General features: G+C 45.2%; 1 protein-coding gene across 4 annotated transcripts in view; it reads right to left on the reverse strand.

Moving 5' to 3' along the window:
* Positions 1–1,078: 1,078 nt before the first annotated feature.
* The window catches only part of LOC126194796 (lipase 3-like), a 172,709-nt gene continuing 156,663 nt past the window's right edge, over positions 1,079–17,124 (reverse strand). For 3 of the 4 annotated variants that reach the window (XM_049933104.1, XM_049933105.1, XM_049933103.1), the window contains exon 9: positions 1,079–2,239. In XM_049933104.1, coding sequence (XP_049789061.1) covers positions 2,069–2,239 — 171 coding nt within the window. In that variant the 3' untranslated portion in view covers positions 1,079–2,068. The remainder of the gene's footprint in view (positions 2,240–17,124) is intronic. The other variant, XM_049933106.1, reaches the window with a different exon arrangement.

Below are 17,124 nucleotides of genomic sequence, written 5' to 3' on the forward strand. Positions count from 1 at the left end.
ACATTAAACTGCTTCCAATTTTCCAGTCACAATGGATCAACAAGTATGGATATGTAAAAATATGAATTTGTAAAGTTCTACAGGCCTCACTTGAAGATGAACCTGAAAGACTCGACAACTAATTCATGGAAATAAAGAAATATTTCATAAGTTATTGGTGGTGTCTATTTGTACCTACAGAGTTGAAGATACCAAAGATATTAAGTTAGTTTTCCCACTCCCGTCCAATAGACACCTTTTTTGGTGGGACCTATGGGGAGAGTTGAAACCTAGCACTGTGCTTCCAGTCCTATACGAATTCGTCTATAGCATCACTTCCAGCAGAAGAACTAGTCGACCTATTGGAGTGCATTGAGCAAAGCAGTGGCACACTATGGAATGTCTCGGAGTCGTTATGGCCGACTGATTCCCAGATAACCATTAAAGGGAATAGAACGAAGATACAGCTCAGCAACGCGGTTTCAGAAGAAACTGTCCTGTATATCTACGTATTTCCTTTCTACGTTTGTCTTTCTTCTTATAAGTTGCCAAAATTACGTCATCACAGTTTCTTTATTGAATATGGGGCAAGCTGTGGCCGCAATGATTTCTGCATTATGTAACCAAAGAAAATTAGTTTAAGTGGTGTACTTGTTTCGTAGACTACGGCAAGTTGTGCTATGGTACAGTTACACGACCTGGTACGTCATGTGTTTAATATAGCCTGTAAGTCCTTCAAACTGTACAATGCATTTTTATGGTCAGTAAAGCGATAGTGTTACTTCGACGATTTGAAAATTAATTATCTCTGTGATACTTATTACGCTGAACTTCATCTTTATGAAGCTTTAAGATGTTGGTGATGGATGGCAGATGGTTCTACATGGGATGCTTAGCAGGAAAATGATAGCGTCCCACCTTTCAACGATGAATCAATATATGAACCACTCAAGGGATGCAACGTTAGTAATGTGTCGATGTGATGCTTTTTCAGTGTATTTCGACATAACATTTTCCCTAGAAGTATTTTGTAAAACACCATCTTAAAGACGAAGAGTGCAACGTAATATCGTTCGATTGTGTCTTTTATTAGTTGTTTCAACTGAGTACAGTTACTTGCTTAAATACAATATTAACGGACATGGTATGATACAGAACAGCTAAGAACGAAGACTATAAAAGAAAAAAGAATTCTCAGACTTTGAGTATGTGGCATTGTTTTTTAAGAAATTGAAAAATGTCAATTTACTCTATTAAACTAAAGTAGAAATACGGTTGCGAAAGTTTCCATAACTTATAAAAGTGAAGATTCATATTAAAGTTATAATACATTCACTGTATAACTTACAGTCACAAGGCATTTGCCTTTATATTGTCGGCGACTCACCTCAGAAAATGTTGCCCGCAGTAGGCAACGAAGCGTCAGGAAGGAGAAGCAGTTTTATATATGGACCAGGCAATTCAGCCCGGAAGTTTTAATTAGCTAATAAAGTTTTACTATGTTAAGTGGTGGATGCTGGACACCTTTAGACAGGGATGCCTAGCAGCTAATTAATTGAATAGGGCACCAGTACGTAAACAGCTCATGGGATGCTTGGTTAACGTGTTGTGATGTGAAGTTTTTACGGGTATTCGACGTAATTGACGTTGGCATGGGAACAGCGACGTTCCAGTTTCACACAGAAGCCGCTAAAAATATTCAGTGAAGCCGCATGCAACTTAAATGGCTTGGATTTTAACGTCAGGTCGACGAATGAATGGTAAACTAAGGTTTGCCTAGGCTGTGAGATTATTACTGCGTGCGCTGGTGGACTATGACAGTTCGATGATACTCAATGTATCAATAATTTGTGATAACAAGGTACAAAGCAGAAGTTTCGTATCACCCCAGTGTTTGTACGAACGAATGTCAAAAATTACAAAACGAGTTAAATCCTTTGGGACACACTTTGGAGATTACTCCAGAGTTCCAGAATTGTACACCAGAAACATTACGTGTCATTCGTGATGTTTCGAATTTGGGACTCTTCAATTACATTGTTGTTGAATGCGAGTTGGTAACTGGTAACGTAATTAAGATGACGTGAGGTCACTGTTGTTCTTCTGAGTCTTCATGTTCATTCATGAGAGCGATTATCTTCTCGTAGGCGTAGCGATGAGCTTCCTTGTTGCCTATGAAATCAAAGTGGTCAAACTCCTCCGGCGGCATCAGGAACATACCAATGTTCTTAGACGTCACACGGCTCAGCGTCAGTGCGTCCTGTGAACGAGTTGCCACGTTAAAATTGGACAAGTGCAAAGTCAAAATTTTATAAACAAAATATGTTTGTTGAGTTACCACAGTAAAAACGGACAAGTGCAACGTAAAATTTTTATCAATAAATTTGCAAGTGCTTAACTCTGCTCTGAGATGTGAAGTAGGAGACACATCGTCCGTACTTACGTTGATCCAATGCAAATGAGTCATCCCTTGTGAGGTATTACCGTGAGCGTAGGGAAACAAGACAACGGGTGAATGAATATGTAGTGGAGGACGTCAACTACAGTGACATTGCTTGTAATAGGTATCTGACTGTAAAATATTCATATCAAACAGCTGCCCCTTCTTAGATGTTTCCTTCAGCAGTAGGAACGTCAACAACAAAAGAATATACACGAAGATGCAGATGACAATTAGTGTCATGGCTTAACCGCTTATAATAACTGAAAATATCGAATTTATCGACACTAAATGTTTTCTTTGACCCATGACGTCATGAAAATTGAGGAGATAAAGCAGCCACCGAATTCCAATATGCTTAAAATACACTCCATAACAACAGTTGCAGTTATTCTCAAACACCACATCGGTTGGCTTCGTCAACTCACAACTAACTGTCACCTTACGACCTAACCTAGATCTTGGCTTACGCTATATGTCTGTCCTGTCACCAAAACTAACAATAAAACACACACACACACACACACACACACACAAGTATTGACAGTTCTCTGGACAACAATAATGATTACAGCTCCGTAGTTCACATTATATGTCTCAATGTTGAAGCTTTATCCCCCGAATGGGAAGTGAAAGGAACATTTAAAAAGTGAAAAAAATGATAACTCTGGGAATCTTCAGAGTACTGCTGTACTGCTAAATGGAATTGGAAAGTTGCTAAGTCGAGAATGCAATACGAGCGATGAGAGGGAGAGAATGATGGAAGAGGGAATGAAATCATTAATCGAATGAAATTTGTTTGAGTATGGTTTGATATTGCTTTTAATGATGTTTCGGTAGCCAAAAGAACAGCTCTGTAGCAATTAAAAGTATTTTTCCATGTCTGACTATGTTAAATTCAGCTTTCTGTGTTCTACTCTCAAAGTTCAGTAAGTTGTAGATATCAGATCCGAGGTAGACGACAGTTTCCTGACTTCGGATAGCTTCGATGGAGCGATGCAGTTCCACGGAATCATTCATCAAACAAATCATGTGCTTACTGAATGTCTGATCAGGTATGCGACTATCATAGGAAAGTACAGGTGTAGATGTACTTTCCTCAGTCGTTGTTATAAAATCGCTGAAACAGTACATCAGGAAAGAAGCACTGTATGTGATGGTGTTTGGAATACGAAGGAAAGGGGAAATCTTTGGTATTCAAACTGTGAAGCTAAGGAAGATTTTATAATCCTACAGGAAAAAAATTGAGAAATATACTTATGAGAATGCGGAACTGGGTGCAGTTAGAACGTGCACAACGCGGTAGTGACTGCGTTCCGGACTTACAATTCATGATCAGGTTGTAACCACTCGGCTTTCTGCCTGAGTATGCCGCGGTAACGCAGCCTAACCCTCGTACAGTGTAGATAATTCGCTCTGACAGCAGACGGAATGAAGAATATTAAGTCCCAGTATTCGTGATAGGTGTGACAGAAAGGAAGAAAGGATTTTTGGAGACGTGGTTTAGCCACATCCTGGGGGATGTTTCCAGGAGTGCTAGTTGTGCAAGCTATGTAGGAGAGCTTCTGTGAAGTTTCGAAGGTAGGACACAAGGTACTGACAGAATTATGGCTGTGAGGGCACGTTGTGAGTCATGCTGGGTAGCTCAGTCGGTAAAGCACTTGCCAGGAAAAGGCAAAGGTCCCGAGTTCGAGCCTCCGTCCGGCCCACAGTTTCAATCAGCCAGGATAGTTTCATATCAGCCCACACTACACTGCAGAGTGAAAAATTTCATTCTACTACACGAATGTTTTTTATCACAATAAGTGTCATACATTTATTATATAATATATTCTTGTATGGTATTTTCAAGGTTACAATCTTTTTAAATTCTCAAATTCTTATTCTTCATTCTTATATCAATTCTTACATTAATTCTTATAGTTTTGCATCACCTCGGTTCCGAGAGTTCCGGAACCTGTGCAGAAAATTAGAACAGAGATCAATATAAACATCATTTCCGCCCTTTTTATTGCTCATGAAAACCACACATTGCATGTTGTACCACCATACAACGACACCTTCAGAGGTGGAGGTCCAGATTGCTGTACACATCGGTATCCGTAATACCCAGTAGCACGTACTCTTGCATTAATGCATGCCTGTATTCGTTGTGGTATACTATTCACAAGTTCATCACGGCACTGTTGGTCCAGATTATCACACTCCTCAACTTGGATTCGGCGGAGATCCCTCACAGTGGGTGGTAGGTCACGTCGACCATAAACAGCTCTTTTCAGTCTATCCCAGGCATGTTCGATAAGGTTCATGTCTGGAGAAAATGCTGGCCACGCTAGTCGAGCGATGTCGTTATCCTGAAGGAAGTCATTCACAAGATGTGGACGATGGGGGCGCGAATTGTCGTCCATGAAGACGAATACCTCGCCAGTATGTTGCCGATTTGGTTGCACATCGGTCGGAGGATGGCATTCACGTCTCGTACAGCCGTTTCGGCACCTTCCATGACCACCAGCGGCGTACATCGGCCCCACATAATGCCACCCCAAAACATCAGGGAACCTCCACCTTGCTGCACTCGCTGGACATTGTGTCTAAGGCGTTCAGACTTACCGGTTTGCCTCCAAACACGTCTCCGACGACTGTCTGGTTGATGGCATATGCGACACTCATCGGTGAAGAGAACGTGATGCCAATCCTGAACGGTCCATTCGGCATGTTGTTGGGCTCATCTGTACTGCGCTGCATGGTGTCGTGGTTGCAAAGACGGACCTCGCCATGGACGTCGGGAGTGAAGCTGCGCATCATGCAGCCTTTTGTGCACAGTTTGAGTCGCAACAAGACGTCCTGCGTCCGCACGAAAAGCATCATTCAACATGGTGCCGTTGCTGTCACTGCTCCTCCGGGCCATAATCCGTAGGTAGCGGTCATCCACTGCAGGCGGCCTGAGCGAGGCCTGTCAATGACAGTTCTTGTCTCTCTGTATCTCCTCCACGCCCGAACAACATCGCTTTGGTTCACTCCGCGACGCGTGGACACCTCCTTTGTTGAGAGCTGGCACAAAGTAACAATGCGGACGCAATCGAACAGCGGTATTGACCGTCTAGGCATGGTTGAACTACAGACAACACGAGCTGTGTACCTCGTTCCTGGTGGAATGACAGGAACTTTTCGGATATCGGACCCCGTCCATTTTATAGGTACTGCTCATGCATGGTTGTTTACAGCGTTGTGCGGATTTAGCGACATCTCTGAACAGTGAAAGGGACTGTGTCTGCGATACAACATCCACAGCCAACGTCTATGTTCAGGAGTTCTGGGAACCGGGGTGGTGGAAAACTGTTTTTGATGGTGTATTTTGTTCTTATCTTCACTCTTCAGGAATATTTGGGGCATTCCCTTGGATTATACCGTTCGTAGAAACATTTGAAACACAGACTTTCCGAACACCATGAGCATCGCGCGGAGACAGGTTTGCCACAGCGACATTTCTTCGTATAAATCTCACTTGGGTAATAAACGTCGTTAACGCTGCTGAAGATTTCACGCTTTTCAATAATGTCGCGACAAACGGCGCATAACGGATCGCTTCAATGACAACTGGCGCTTGCAATTGATCATGGTAGAAGATGCACTATAGGAAATTCGTCGAAAACAATTTCAAATAATTGTCTCATTCATTTATTATTATTTTTTTATTTCTTAAAATTTATCTCCAGACGTGCTGTTAGTAGATGAATAAGTCAACTATTATTTCAGTATATATTGGAAATGACTGGTGTACTAATGTTCTACGGACATCGCTAGATAAATGAAAAACTAAAACAAAAATAATAATAGGGTTTCGAACACGAGGCATACAAGTGTAAAGGTGCGCCGCTTGCCACAGTACCAGCACTTCAGTTGAACTATTTGCTCGCTAAAAGACATATAGAGTGCGACATAAACTTTGACCGCCATTTTCTCAGAAACGGTCGAGAATCTAAGGATATGGTGAGACACGGGTTCGCTTATTTTAGCTCCTCAGCCACTGAGCGAAGTTTCTGGGAAATCGGGTTATGGCACTTGCCGTGTTCTCCTCCTAAGTAGCTAAAACGCTTACCTGGTCACCTAGAACCAGTTGCAAGTTGCCTATCTAGGAAATCTAGTGGAAGGAAGGAAGATTGGAGTTTAACGTCCTGTTGATAACGAGCTCATTAGAGAGGGACCACAAGCCCAGATAACGAAAGGATTGGAAAGGAAAACGCTCGTGGCTTTTTCAAAGGAACTATTCTGGCATCCGGCTGGAGCGACTCAGGGAAACCACGGAAAACGTAAATCAGGATGGTCGGACGCGGATTTGAACAGTCGTCCTCGCGAATGCGAGTCCAGTGTCTGAGCGCTGCGCCATTTCACTCGGTGGCTTCAAGGGACAGCACACATTTTATGTCCAGTATTTCATATCATCACTGAGCGAATCTAACCTTTAATAAGGTGACATAACCGTAATCGTTAAAAATTATAATATTATGTTAAAGGTCTGATACAATAAGTCAGTATTGAAACACTAAAAGTAGAAACTGTGTAGGGCAGAGCAGGGCAAAGTGGCCATGGCGGGCAAAGTGAATTTGGGGTCCTTGGTGGTGTGAGGTGCGGGCATGGTGCGGGAGACGATTCAGCTTTTTCTGCCTGGAAGGCCCAGTCGCCTCATGAAATTTATATTGTTTGCTATGCCCTCTTCAGAATTACACTACCGGCTATTAAAACTGCTACACCAAGAAGAAATGCAGATGATAAACGGGTATTCACTGGACAAATATATTATACTAGAACTGACATGTGATTACATTTTCACGCAATTTGGGTGCATAGATCCTGAGAAATCAGTACCCAGAAAAACCACCTCTGGCCGTAATAACGGAGCTGATACGCCTGGGAATTGAGTCAAACAGGGCTTGGATGGCGTGTACAGGTACAGCTGCCCATGCAGCTTCAACACGAGATCACAGTACATCAAGAGTAGAGACTGGCGTATTGTGACGAGCCAGTTGCTCGGCCACCATCGACCAGACATTTTCAATTGGTCAGAGATCTGGAGAATGTGGTGGCCAGGGCAGCAGTCGAACATTTGCTGTGTCCAGAAAGGTCCGTACAGGACCTGCAACATGCGGTCGTGCATTATCCTGCTGAAATGTAGGGTTTCGCAGGGATCGAATGAAGGGTAGAGGCACGGGTCGAACACATCTGAAATGTAACGTCCACTGTTCAAAGTGCCGTCAGTGCGAACAAGAGGTGACCGAGACGTGTAACCAATGGCACCCCATACTATCACGCCGGATGATACGCTAGTATGGCGATGACTAATACACGCTTCTAACGTGCGTTCACCGCGATGTCGCCAAACACGGATGCGCCCATCATGATGATGTAAACAGAACCTGGATTCATACGAAAAAATGACGCTTTGCCATTCGTGCACCCAGGTTCGTCGTTGGGTACACCATCGCAGGCACTCCTGTCTGTGATGCAGCGTCAAGGGTAACCGCAGCCATGGTCTCCGAGCTGATAGTCCATGCTGCTGGAAGCGTCGTCGAACTGTTCGTGCAGATGGTTGTTGTCTTGCAAACTTCCCCATCTGTTGACTCAGGGATCGAAACGTGGCTGCACGATCCGTTACAGCCATGCGGATAAGATGCCTGTCATCTCGACTGCTAGTGATACGAGGCCGTTGGGATCCAGCACTGCCTTCCGTATTACGCTCCTGAACCCACCGATTCCACATTCTGCTAACAGTAATTGGATCTCGACCGACGCGAGCAGCAGTGTCGCGATACGATAAAAGGCAAACGTGATAGGCTACAATCCGACCTTTATCAAAGTCGGAAACGTGATGGTACGCACGTCTCCTCCTTAAACGAGGCATCACAACAACGTTTCACCAGGCAACGCCGGTGAACTGCTGTTTGTATATGAGAAATCGGTTGGAAACTTTCCTGATGTCAGCACGTTGGTGGTGTCGCCACCGGCGCCAACCTCGTGTGAATACTCTGAAAAGATAATCATTTGCATATCACAGCATCTTCTTCGTGTCGTTCAAATTTCGCGTCTGTAGCGCGTCATCTTCGTGGTGTAGCAATTTTAATGGCCAGTAGTGTATAATAATGTCTATAGATTTTAGCTATTCTGATGTAAGGAAAATGGTCAGTTGTGTATATTTATCGTGGAGAGGGATGTGATTTATGTCTCTTTAATGGAGTTTTGTTGAATGTATCTCATTTGACTGCATGATCAATCTTCAGTTACTAAAAATTCGGTAATGGTATTAGAGAGTGTAAATATTTTGTGTAATGCCGTAAAACTGTGCAAAGTATCCGTCTCAACGGTGGCTTCTGGCCTCTTTGTGTAGGGGGACAACGTAACAACAGCGGCCGAAGACAGGTCTCCCCAGCTATATTTACAGCAAGTCCTTACAACAGCGACCGAGCAACGCCGAATAAAGAAAATGAAGAAAAAGAAAGTAAAAAGAAGGAGAAACGGAAAACAGCCTAAAAGGAAAAAGGTTGTAAAAAGAAAATTGCGAAGAGCTGGAAACCCAACCTTAGAAGAGCTCTTGTTGACAAGAACAACGAAGAGGGCGAGTGAATTTACTGCGAAGAACAATTTTCAAATTCAGAAAGAGGAGAGCAGTGGATTTGTTACCAATTGTGCTCCCTCTGGGCCCATGATCTCTCTACAGGAGATGAGGAACACAGTTTGACTTTTCTTTGTGAAAAGTTTAAATAATTAATTTGGATCATGTTTTACTATAAAACACATGTGGTTCTTTCTTAAAACAGTTTTTTATCCCGTGTTTTTATGTTTAAAATCAAGTGGCCATTTGGTCACATTGTGAAGTTTGAGTTGTTTAAACTACTCGTATTTAAGGAACTTACTAGCAGATTGAAACTGTGTGTCGGAGTGATACTCTAACTTGGGACCTTTTCCTTTCACGGGCTAGTGCTCTGCTGACTTTTTTATATTTTTATTTTTAAGTAAAGTAAAGGGGGCACAGTGGGTAGAGATCATGCTTTGAGGCCTGGCCACAGTGTCCTTGTCTACTGATAGGATAAGGGAGAGTCAGAGGGATGGAAACACTGTACCTTTTTTTAAATTCTTTTCTTGAATTTTTCTATTTTAATTTTTGTATCCCAGGAAAAAAATCACATCTGAAAAAGAAAAGAAAGAAATGCAGGGCCGCAGTGACATCCTCTTCACTACATTGGAAGGAACATTCTAGCCCGTGAAACCGCACCTACCTGGGAGGTCATGAAAACATGCTGCCTTGAAAATTCGCAAAGTATGTTTTGTATTTAGAGTGACGTGTGCTGATCTCATGTTGTTCTAGAATATAGAGCCAATAACCCATGCCTGACATCAGGGTCTGCGAGAGCACATACTGCAAAGCGCGCCATGCAACCCAGTGCGTTGACGGTGTTATCTGTGAGGGGAAAACGATTGCGTCCCGGAAAAATTCCAAGATGCTATTCCAGGCGGGTGTAAAATGAATGTGCGCAAATGAAAATACTGAACGTGAAAATCAAGATTTGGCCCTGTCTGACTACCCCCTGGAACAGATATTAGGATCTCTTAATTGTGATATTATTTCCTCCTTCTTGCTCTTTAACATATAAATTACAACCTAAACATAAATGAATGATTAAGGGAACTAGTAACTACTAAATGATAAATGTTATTTCTGCTTATACATTTATTGTAGATTAAAAAACCCTTTACATCACAATGTTTATATTTCTAACTAATATTACTGATCAATTGCCCAAGTCTGCCCCTTTTTATGGCTACGCGATCTAATATAAATAACGCAAAATGACTGACATCATCTACGTACCAAACACTAGAAGAGACTACTTTCAAAGATGATCTGCAGTGGTGTGCAACCTCAGTGGAAATAAAACTTACGTGATCACAGCCCTAATAAGCCGAAGCACTTAGCAATATCACCCTATGTACTGCGTCCGGTGTGTCGGAGTGATGGTTCTCGCACACGTCTGCGATGACAGAAGAACTCCAGCCACAAAATATAAAAACAACTCATTCAAACACTAGGATGGAAGAAGGCGGCCCTCTGATTAGTATAATGAAATACTGTCTTCTAAACGCGAACTCCCAGCCACAAGGACAGAATTCAGATAACGTGTCTATGTGAGTATAGGCAGAAGAAGTGCTCTCAATCACTGAATGCTGCATTCTCAAATTACTCCCTACCCGGAGGCGAAGTCCAGAATCGTATAAGTTCGCAACAGTACATTGCCTAACCGTTATAACTATAAAATCTCCTGAGAGTAAAGACAGCAAGTTCGTCTGTACCAACAAAAGCTGATACTGAGCGACCTTCAAACACGGCGCTCTAAACGGAAGACCCCTTTCCCTCCATTGCTGGCTTCCCAGGAAACCTCGGCTCACCTCCCTCATAACTGCAGAAGGAGAATAATATTCTCAAAACCACGGAATATTCTCCCTCTCTGCAGATTCTTCCGAACGCCGACCAACCATATTTTAGTCTTTTATCGTCCAGCGTGGAAAGTTTGTGAGGAAATACCTGTCCTCATTAATTAGGAATACATACAACGGTACGCTTCTCAGAGTAAATATCCTCGGAAATAACACAGCCTGCGTGATTTCCGAGGAAACGCATCCTCGTTCCTCTCTTCTGCGTCCAAGATTTTCAGAGTTACCGAAGTATTATCCTGTTTTCCTTCCAGCCACGCTACAATACAACACCGGCTGGCCGCCGCTGTATTGTGCTTCAGCACTCAGGTGCCCCGACCGTACGTCTTGGCTACTTCCTGTGTCAAGCAGGACCAACACACCTGTGCGGGCTTTTCCACCCAGGGCTTGAGTTACGCCTGCCGTTTCATTTCCACTGGCGTTACAACCTCTACTAGAATAGGCAGTCATTCATTACGCCGTTTTGATAATAAAGACCCTCCGTCACCTTTCATGCAATAAGCTTGAGCAACTATTTACAAGGTGTACGTGACAATGTCAGTCTTCTTTAAATATTCATATATATTATGTACAACGTATCAAATGATACCTAATTCCGGTTGTGAATCAAGGAAAAGTATGTAGATGAGTGCTTGTAAGGTGCGAAGTTATAGACGCCTTACAAAATACAGCGTCCGTCGTGATAGTGGAGTCGTCGGAGCGTTGGAGGAGTGCCATGATGCGTTGCGTCAGCTGCCAAACATCCTTCGCCTCACCCCACTGCAGACAGTGTTCGTCAGTGTCCTGCGTGCCACATATAAAGCAGATCGGTGAATCTACCATGGGAATGTCGTATAATCGTGGGTGTGCGACTGTCTTGCGGCTGATAAATGTATATCAAGACGATCTCTCTGCCATGGCGTGGAGAGGGGTTTGGACAGCTAGCCAGATCTGTCACCAATCCCTCATTGGGTTATTTAAGTTCGACAATATTGCTGCCATGATGATGCCTCAAGTATACATACATCTCACTGCTGGTGGGGATTCTCGTGGAAGGTATTTGTAATTGAACATAACTAAAATCAACAAAGAATGTCGCGACATGGGAAAAAGAAGGCGATATTGTGCCTTCCGCCACCGGTGGTCCAAAGGATGGGGGAAGAAGAACGTCCAAGGTCACCGACGTGATGGTGTGTTGCTGTTGGTTCCACGCCCGTACCGTCGCTCGCAGATATAGAGCGAGAGCCTTGCTCAGCACACTTGTGGGATTAAGTACTCCATAATGGTGTGAGAGTTAGTCTCGTATTTGACCTTAAACAGCATCCCTTGGCTGACACAGTGTCCAAACCTATCAGCAATATCATGCGGCATTGGCACTAGCTGTGCCAAGTGTGACAGTCATGAGGCAAGATGAACTTCAGTGTATTCCACCCACTGGAGCAGGTCGCAGGTTTGGAGCGAATTGTTATACATATATATGCACACGGACGTGGTGGGGCAGAGCTCCCAGCTACCATTCGATGTGCATAATCTTAGTTTTATTCATGTTGACCCTGCTACCCGCCGCCACGCCGTATGCAGTAAGAAGGGCAACCACTGGGCGAGTATCATCAAGTCGTTGGCATATGCACGACATGTGAAGGAACTCGCATGAAATTGGACGCCTGTAAGAGTCCGTCGAAGAGTCCGCATCAACGGTTTGGGTGCTATTGCAAAGAGCTCTATCGATAAAGGACATCACTGCCTAACTCAGCTGTAAACAGGAACCGTACCTACCTCTCTGCCAGCGACTCTCACCGTCGAAGGAGCGCGGCGAAGGAGGCGCAAGGGGGTAATGAAATACTAGGGGAAACGCCATGCGTCAAATGGTCGAATTAAGGAAATCATAGTTGATCCTGTCAAAGGCACGATGAAATCGGCTGATACGAATGCCGTTCGCATGCAGCATACTTCCATGAGGGCAGTGACGTCACGGTATCCACCTACGATAGAGTGGATGTTGCTTCAAACCCCTAGACAAGCCTGATCTGCTGGTAATGTCTTGAATATTACGGTCTTGAGCATTGCCGCCAACATTCGCGCAAAGATTTTGGAGTCAGTATTGGGCATCATGATCGGTCGAAATTGATGACCGCTGACATTCGCTGCCGTTCTCGGTATTGGTATTAGCATTCCCGCGATGAATTGCGAAGGGACCTCTGTGTCAGGGCGCAATAACTCATTATACATCAACGCCCATTGTGAGATCATTAGATCCGCAAATTCGATATAAAATTCGAGTGTTAACCTATTTAGCCCAGGGGATTTATGTACCGCATCCTTCTTGAGTGTCAACCTTATGCCATCTTCCGTTAGATGTTGCAAGAACGCCGCTGCATCCGAACCACAGACTCCCATGTGCACATGTCGCAATATGTCGTCTCCCATCTGACCGTCGGTCGGCGTCCCGGCGAAAAGGAGGCCGTAATGCTTCAGAAACCCAGCAGCAATGTCCTGTTGTCAAGGGCCGATCATCCCCATCATGGAGCACTGTGATCAACTACTGGCGATTACATGCAAGCCCCTGGGCACGTGATGCATGGAAATATGTTCTCCATCGACGTCGTCCAAGCACTAAGCACGGATCGAAAGTCCCTCCAATCGTGAGCGATAAAATGCACGCCTGAATGCCATGGACTTCGCTTGACGCTCGGGCGATGGCACCCTAAGGACAGCTCACGAAGCACCGTTTAGTAATATTTAGGTGTATCTCGGAGCCATCTCGCACTCTCCTTGCCGTAAGTTATGACAACCCCCCGTATCGCCAGCGAGTGTCTGTCTGCCAGGCTTTTTCGATCCACAGGCGACATTCCTGACCCACCAATACCGATTAATTAAGTTTCCACGAACAATGGTTCCACCAAGCCTGTTGCCGTGGGAGGGTTAACGTGCACGGATATGCAAGGTGATTCGTAAAAGCTGTGGGTCAATGCTCAGCAGCCAACATGTGATCTACTTATCTATCAGAAACATAAAACCGATCCAGTCTGTTAGACGAGTGGCTAGTAAAAAATGTGTAGCCCTCAAGCTGTCCTTGGATCTTTCCCCATGTGTCCATTAGTATCATGTCTCGGCAGATTCAGCGCTGTGAATAACAGGAGCTGAACTTCGGCGTTTGATTCTTTGACCCCTCCTACCAAGACGTGATCATATTTGCAACGGAATAGGGGCACAACCCGAGTAAAACAGCGCACACGCCCGTCAAGTGTCAGACCCAGAGTGTATATAGACGTGGACAATACGAATGCCTTTTACCGTCATTGACAAACCCTGGGCTGTAGAGAGATAATCGAGGTCACACACTGGAATTCCTTCCCGGACCAAGATCGCCGTGCCACGTCCTACGTCTGGAGTCGGCGCTAGGTAAGTGTTGTAACCACACACGTCTGGAAGGGCAGCAGAGCAGGTTTCCTGCAGCAGGGTATCTACACTACTGGCCATTAAAATTGCTACACCAAGAAGAAATGCAGATGATAAGCGGGTATTCATTTGACAAATATATTATACTAGAACTGACATGTGATTACATTTTCACGCAATTTGGGTGCATAGATCCTGAGAAATCAGTACCCAGAACAACCACCTCTGGCCGTAATAACGGCCTTGACACGCCTGGGCATTGAGTCAAACTGAGGTCGGATGGCGTGTACAGGTACAGCTGCCCATGCAGCTTCAACACGATACCATAGTTCATTAAGAGTGGCGACTGGCGTATTGTAACGAGCCAGTTGCTCGGCCACCATTGACCAGACGTTTTCTTTAGTGAGAGATCTGGAGAATGTGCTGGCCAGGGCACCAGTCGAACATTTTCTATATCCTGAAAGGCCCGTACAGGACCTGCAACATGCGGTCGTGCATTATGCTGCTGAAATGTAGGGTTTCGCAGGGATCGAATGAAGGGTAGAGCCACGGGTCGTAACACATCTGAAATGAAACGTCCACTATTCAAGGTGCCGTCAATGTGAACAAGAGGTGACCGAGACGTGTAACCAATAGCACCCCATACCATCACGCCGGGTGATACGCCAGTATGGCGATGACAAATACACGCTTCCAATGTGCGTTCACCGCGATGTCGCCAAACACGGAGGCGACCATCATGAAGCTGTAAACAGAACCAGGATTCATCCGAAAAAATGACGTTTTGCCATTCGTGCACCCAGGTTCGTCGTTGAGTACACCATCGCACGCGTTCCTGTCTGTGATGCAGCGTCAAGGGTAACCGAGCCATGGTCTCCGAGCGGATAGTCCATGCTGCTGCAAGTATCGTCGAACTGTTCGTGCAGATGGTTGTTGTCTTGCAAACGTCCCCATCTGTTGACTCAGGGATCGAGACGTGGTTGCAAGATCCCTTACAGCCATGCGGATAAGATGCCTGTCATCTCGACTGCTAGTGATACGAGGCCGTTGGGATCCAGCACGGCGTTCCGTAATACCCTCCTGAAACCACCGATTCCATATTCTGCTAACAGTAATTGGATCTCGACCGACGCGAGCAGCAATGTCACGATACGATAAACCGCAAACGCGATAGGCTACAATCCGACCTTTATCAAAGTCGGAAACGTGATGGTACGCATTCCTCCTCCTTACACGAGGCATCACAACAACGTTTCACCAGGCAACGCCGGTCAACTGCTGATTGTGTATGAGAAATCGGTTGGAAACTTTCCTCATGTCAGCACGTTGTAGGTGGCATCATCGGCGCCAACCTTGTGTGAATGCTCTGAAAAGCTAATCATTTGCATATCACAGCATCTTCTTCGTGTCGGTCAAATTTCGCGTCTGTAGCACGTCATCTTCGTGGTGTAGCAATTTTAATGGCCAGTAGTGTACATCTGTCGTGTAGGTCACGTCCCGGAAAAGTTGGACCTTTGCAAGCGACGTACGTTGTTAATAGTCACTGTTCCTACCTTACATGCTTGGCTGGTTGTCGTCCTCATGGTCGCGTCATGTCATTGTAAACTAGAAAGGCGACAGTCCACTATATGTGGTCAGAGGGTTGCCCGCCACCGGACTTCCCTCTATTGTTTTCGTCGTGTGGTGTGCTCCCAAACTATGGGGCGCTTTTTGCGACGTTTCGGCGATCGTTGTTTTGGCGCCCTGCCATCTGCCGATGTAGGTTACATTTTACGTTGTTCATCGGGCTGCCGCCACATCCTCGTCTCCACGTCCACACCGCGACCTACTTGTGTGGCTCGGAAGGTTCCTCCGACATCTGCCGTGAGGAGGATGTAGCCGTATCCCCTGTCACCTCCCCGCTCCGCTGACTCGGTCTGCTCTTGCATCAACGTGTCCGTGTCACGCTCCGGACTCAGTAACACCTCCCGGCGGGCCACCGACGTACGTCATCGGCAGTTGCGTGTAAACGTCTCGCTATTACGCTTCTACACGTGGCAGTTGCATGATGCGGAGTTGTATGTACTCTGGGCGGATATGTCCTTCTCCACTGCAGCCAGAACATGTCCGCCTCTGGCCATCGTAAATCACAATAGTTAGACGTCCTCCAGTATACGGGGTGTTACAAAAAGGTACAGCCAAACTTTCAGGAAACATTCCTCACACACAAATAAAGAAAAGATGTTATATGGACATGTGTCCGGAAACGCTTAATTTCCATGTTAGAGCTCATTTTAGCTTCGTCAGTATGTACTGTACTTCCTCGATTCACCGCCAGTTGGCCCAATTGGAGGAAGGTAATGTTGACTTCGGTGCTTGTGTTGACATGCGACTCATTGCTCTACAGTACTAGCATCAAGCACATCAGTACGTAGCATCAACAGGTTAGTGTTCATCACGAACGTGGTTTTGCAGTCAGTGCAATGTTTACAAATGCGGAGTTGGCAGATGCCCATTTGATGCATGGATTAGCACGGGACAATAGCCGTGGCGCGGTACGTTGGTATCGAGACAGATTTCCAGAACGAAGGTGTCCCGACAGGAAGACGTTCGAAGCAATTGATCGGTGTCTTAGGGAGCACGGAACATTCCAGCCTATGACTCGTGACTGGGGAAGACCTAGAACGACGAGGACACCTGCAATGGACGAGGCAATTCTTCGTGCAGTTGACGATAACCGTAATGTCAGCGTCAGAGAAGTTGCTGCTGTACAAGGTAATGTTGACCATGTCACTGTATGGAGAGTGCTACGGGAGAACCAGTTGTTTCCGTACCATGTACAGCGTGTGCAGGCACTATCAGCA

Source organism: Schistocerca nitens, chromosome 7 (genome assembly GCF_023898315.1).
Source record: "Schistocerca nitens isolate TAMUIC-IGC-003100 chromosome 7, iqSchNite1.1, whole genome shotgun sequence".
NCBI classification, from domain to species: Eukaryota; Metazoa; Arthropoda; class Insecta; order Orthoptera; family Acrididae; genus Schistocerca; species Schistocerca nitens.